Source organism: Pelecanus crispus, chromosome 1, assembly GCF_030463565.1.
Source record: "Pelecanus crispus isolate bPelCri1 chromosome 1, bPelCri1.pri, whole genome shotgun sequence".
Lineage (NCBI taxonomy): Eukaryota > Metazoa > Chordata > Aves > Pelecaniformes > Pelecanidae > Pelecanus > Pelecanus crispus.
This window is the reverse complement of record NC_134643.1, coordinates 83,033,721-83,039,570: the sequence shown is the minus strand read 5'-3', so window position 1 is coordinate 83,039,570 and position 5,850 is coordinate 83,033,721. Positions and strand designations below refer to the sequence as shown.

Sequence of the window (5,850 nt, the reverse complement as noted above, 5' to 3'; positions counted from 1 at the left end):
ATGAGTTGAAGATGTGTGTAATTGGATACTCTAAAACTGGACACTGTCCAATCTGCCTTCCACTAGAAAAATACAGTAATTGCAGTGATTCCTTTTATTTTATAAGAGACAGTTTGTATTTCAGAAATGAAACATGTTTCACTGTTCTAATTACAATAAAGAAACTGAAACTTACTTTAGAAAATTCCGATAATCATAGGACATAACAACATATGTTTACTGGTAATGTCAATGCTTTTAGAAAAATTCCACATACCATATATAATTGGGATAGCAATTTTAAAGCTGTCAATGCATGATCCCTATCAGTTCACAAAATCCAGACTCTTTTTCCAAACAGCACTCTCCTTTCCGGGAAAAACAGACAGAGATTACACCAAAATAGGCTCTAAGTTGATTAGATAGAAAACATACTCCAAGAATGGCAGTTTTAATATTATAGAGAAAGACGGTTAAACTTTCTGTATCTTACAGCATTTGTTCTGGTTCCCAAGATTTACTGTGGGGATGGGGAGCCACCCTTTGGTGATTATTGTAAATGCAAAATCGATATAACATACCATGGATGCAGATGGTTTCTGCCCTCTGAGTAGGACTCTAGGTAACCGCTTATAAATTCATTGGTAAGACTGACAGATACTCCAAGGATCGTCTCTGCTTTAACACCACTTACAGTATATATCTTACCTTTCAGGGATGATAGGCATGAGTAATCTCTGCTTGTGTAGGGCTCTGAGCATGTTACATGCTAAATGTTGTCATTACACTCTGTGCCTTCCGTTCTCTATCACATTACTGACACAGATCAGTTTCCACAAACTGAATGTCTGTAGCATCATTTCTCACTAAAATAAGGATTAAATGAAACAAAACATTTGTAGCTTTGTAGACTTCTCTTCCAAGAGTCCAAACTGAATAAAGGAAGAGGTTCAATCTGAATTACAAATTACTTTACTTTTTCATCACAGTGATTGACAGACACAGATCAATGTGAAAAGCAGATTAACAAATAGAAAAGACCAACAGATTGCTACCATGTAATTTCAGCAAAACAGACTGGACACTGATGTAGAACAGCAAAATCCTCAAAGAATGGAAAACACAGATATTAAGCCCAAGAAAGGTCAGCCGACAGGGCAGAAAGGGAAGCCTATGGAAACTGGCCAGGGAAATTAAACTTAAGCCCCACACAACTCTTATTTCACATTGAAAACCACAAACCATTCCCGGAAAGGAAGAAACTATTATGCTGTCTCTTAGCCTTGATGTGAGCAACCTTCTTAAATGCTTCTCTGTTTTATGAGAAGAGGATAAAGTTCCCAGAGTTTTCCATTTACTCCTCCCTCAGGACTTTGGAGGCTGTTGTTCTCTCTGTTGTTCTTTCTTTTGACTTGGGATCATCCTCTACCGTGGTCAGCTTTTGCTGGTCAGTATCAAGTAGAATCAGTCCACAAGACAGAGAAGATGAATAGTGGATATGTAAGCACTGGATAACCCAGACACAGCAGGAAAGCAGAAGTTTTGAATTTGGATACAGACTTTAGAACACCAAGACTAAGAAACAGATGAACTGCAGGCTATTAGGTACTGAAAAAAAAAGAAAGAAACAAACAGACTGGAAATAGCCATCAGTTTGAAATAAAGGTAATTAGCAGAGACCAAAATGAGATTACTGGCTGCCTTCTATCCTGCTGCTTGCCATGAAGCAGTTTTGATAACCAAGTAAACAGTTACAACAGTGAGAATATACGTACTTCTTCACGTGCTCAAGATGTCTTTCAAACATTACACTACTACACCAGACAAACCATTTGTGTTCCCACACAATGAACATTCCCACTCATGTGTTACGTTTGGGGATGATGATGGAAGAAGGTGGAGATCTCTCCAAGCCCACATGGTAAGTTATAAGCAGTATCAGGATAACACAGGAATTTCCAGTTGATCAGGCTGCAAGGCCCCTTGGTCTACCTTTGTATCGTTGTCATTCAAAAGAAGCTTATTTGTCCTGAAGTTAAGGACCTTTTTCCTCCCACCACCAAAGAAAAGAGAGCACACTGAATCACTGAACATTGCCATTAGCTAAAAAGCAGCTTTTTAATTATTCTGTTAGTGACTCCCAACCAGTCTTCCTTGCCCCAAAGGGCAGAGGCTGCCCAACAGTGCCTTATGTGAAATATTAACGCGATACAAAGAAAATGAAAAGGGCATGGGACAGTCATTACAGTGTTTGGGGTTTTTTCCTGAGGTATGTGGGCCACCCACATTGCATACTTTTCTGTAATGAATTTTGTCTAAGAAAATTGTATTTATTTCAGCCTGTAGTAATACAGTCCATTTAGATTATTACAGTTTGGTGCTCCCACTAAATTCAACACCAGTTTTGATTTGTGATGTAGTACTGTTAGATGTCAGTATATGAGGAATTTGCACTCTGGATTGACAAAAGGGTCTGATTATTTACAATCTGAGCTGTCTTTCTCTTCGACATTTGAGCAGGTTCTCCAGATTTTCCACTTGGTACCTGGAAGCTGAAACCAACACATAGATAAACCCAGTGTGGAAAAGCCTCATGTCAAAAAGAGTGATCACACCTAAAAGACGATGTCATAGCTTTTGGAGTGACAACTGCAGTAAGAAATGAATGGGTTTGAAAGGACTTGATTAGATACACCACACTTGCAAATCTGGGAGTGATGGGTTTTCACAGTTGATTTGCTAGGCAAGAAAATGCCGCAACTCGGATGTGACTCCCTCCACCTGTATCAATCTGACTGTAGGGTACTGAATCTGGAAATGAAAAGAAATGAAAGAAAGCAGGTAAAATAATGCAACTGAGATAATTTATCACCAGACACTGTCACACTGCTTATATTTATTCTAAAACATTTTTGAAAGAAGAACCTTATGAAAGCCACCTTATTTCTTCATTGCAGAAGAGCCATTGTTTCATATGATAGTGCTGTCAGAAGAGAACAGCTGCTCAGTGCACTGTGTTTTCAAAGGAATAATCACAGGTTTAATTCATTAAATTCATGCACGCAGCTGAATGGTAGACAGTAGTTTGGGCCTAGACGTAACATACTCTACCAGGCTGCAAAAATTCTACCCAAAAGGTGAATCTTGGATATCCAAAGTACCTGTATCCTGAAAGTGTTCAAACCCAAATGTCCTTATTCTGGACCAAAAAGTTTTCTGGGATTTTATGTTTGGGTTGCTATGCATGATCAGAAGCACCAAAATTATGTACCTAAGCACTGAATGGGTGAGAGGTAATTGGCAAGGCACTTCAAGTCTGATAGCTCTTTTAGTCAGCACTGATTTCATGCAAATCCATGGAGAAGCAGGGAGTTAAAAGAACCTTGAGGGAAACATTGCTGCTTCCTCCTCCTCTGTACAACAGGCACCTACCTTCAAAAGAAGATTCAGATTCCTGAATTCCAAGTTAAAAAAAAGAAGACAACTCCGCATACTAGGAACCTGTTCAGGAGAATTAAATCTCTTGTCATGTAGAAAAACAGCTGGTGCGGAATCAGTATCCCTGCAATGTGTTCAGCACATGTCTAATCTGATTATCTCTTCCCTAAAGGCAGCCACAAGGAAACCTTCCTATGGTGACCAAGACCTTCTCCTTTTCCTGTCGTGAAGACACACATTGCACACCTGGGCAGGCACCTTCAGAAGACACTTATGAACTTGTCAGCTACAAAAAGAAAAGGGGCCAACCATGATTATAATTCTCTCAGGCAATAGGCAGGAACTGGGAGAAACTTCCAGAGTATCTATCCTTGAATCCCCACACAGGAGTATTTATGGTGACCATCTTACCATGCTCTTTGTAGAAGCTAACAACTTTGGGTGGCAATCTTGAGGTAATCGCTATCAAGCTCCTGGTAACACAAGAAAGAGCCAACATTCATGTGCACCTGCTTTGGGTGGTGTTGGCAGGAAGTCATTTACACAAATCAACCCTTCCATACCAAGTGATGGATGTCCTGGATGACTGTTATGAAGCAGGATGCGCCCGGTGCAGAATAACGATTGCATGTGCTCATGCACATTTTCCTAACTTGCAGCTTGTTGCCAATTATAATTTGATCTTTAGCACTCAGTACTACAGAATACAATAATGTAACTGAAACTTAAAACCTTTCTGAAGGTGAGCAAACTTCCCCATTTGAATTTATCGTGTTTTTACCTCTGTCTTAATGGTAGCAATAAATGCTGCCATCTTCCATTAAAGGAGCACCTAGTATCCAACCAGCAACCATAAGCCTCTAGACTATTCCTCCCAGTCCCTGGCAAAACATTTAATTACAAATAATTCAGGGGAAGTTCTTATTTCTTGATGGTACCCCAATTGCTGGTACCTTCGAGAATCTCACTTGTTACCATAAAAGAGAGAAAAACGTGATAGCATAAACAATCTTAAACATTGTGCATTTGACAGGACACAGTTTGAGTAACAACTTCATTTTAAAAGAAATCATTCTCTTTGTGATTTTCCTTAAACTTATTATTTACTTTATTGAATTATTTCCATTTTTATCATGTATACTCCTGGTATACAATACCTGGTGAAATTTAAATCCAAAACAATAAGGTTTTTAAACTGAAATCCTAAAACTGTTTCTGGAAGCATTTGTCTTATTATTGGATTTTGCAACTTTATAAAGAACAGAATCAGTATTTTATGCCTACGTTATGCAACCACATTACATTCTGAAACCGGAATTATTTAGAGGGAGCAATATTTCTTCCAAGAATGATTAATGAGCTGAAAAGAAAAACCTGATGCTGTTACAACTCTCGCACATCAGGCAAATACATAGAACAGATCAGCATGTTTTGTCCAAAGGCTGGAAAGCGTCTTAGTGACTCCCAACTGTCTGTAAATATATTATACTTAAGAAAAACACGGTGCTCCAAGCTTGTAGATAAAGTAATATCCCTACTCAGTATATAGACTCCATCATTGTGGAGAGTGCAAGTCAAGTTAAGACCCGATTTTGATGTGTTCTCTTTGAGGTAGAGCCATTCTTTGGTAGCAATGTTGTAAGACTGCACAGTTAACACGTCCTCACTTTGGCTGGATTTTTGGTTTGGTCCAAGTTCATGAATACAACCCCCTACCAGATATATAGTCTCTTCAACAGAGAGCATCTGTTGTTTGCGAACATGGACATCACAAAGTTCAAAGTTGGTCCAGGAATCAGAAGTGGGACAGTACTGCAAAATGTTCATATTCCTATCTGAAACAGAGGAGAGAGATTTACAAATAAATAAATATATTAGAAGGTACTCATGGAGGAGGATTCTTCCTCCCTACAAACTGTATCAGCCATTATTACAGACTGCTAATGTATTACGGTGCAAAAGCATAGCAGACCAGGGAAGAAATACTGATTATTGAGAACTGCAAGTCTTTGCCCTTGACAATAAACTTTGAACATTCTGTTCCTTTGCAGAGGGAAAAATTAAGCTGCTTCTGGCACATTACGTGATGCAAATGGTCTGGGGATGCAGATTTTAGCAGAATAATCCCTACCTTTTAACTTATGCTTTCAATTTTGTCTCTGATATATAAGAAATTTTTATGAAAAGGGAAATTGAGCAATATTCTGCTCTCCAACAGTGATCACAGATGAATCAAATTATCATGAATACAGTATGCTTCATTAATGGCTGTCACGTGATGATTTATCATCCAAGCTTAACTTTGATACTTTGCATTTAATTCCTTAAATCAAAAGTTTTATGGAATAAAATTCATAAAGCTAGTTACATTTCAACAAGTGGCATGGATGACCTAAGGGCACATGTTCAGTACCTCATAAAGAGAGAAATACA

General features: G+C 38.5%; 1 protein-coding gene across 1 annotated transcript in view; it reads right to left on the bottom strand.

Annotated features, from left to right (window-relative positions):
- Positions 1-4,800: 4,800 nt before the first annotated feature.
- The window catches only part of KLHL42 (kelch like family member 42), a 12,463-nt gene continuing 11,413 nt past the window's right edge, over positions 4,801-5,850 (bottom strand). Inside the window, exon 3 of the mRNA XM_009492984.2 lies at positions 4,801-5,252. Coding sequence (XP_009491259.2) covers positions 4,801-5,252 — 452 coding nt within the window. The remainder of the gene's footprint in view (positions 5,253-5,850) is intronic.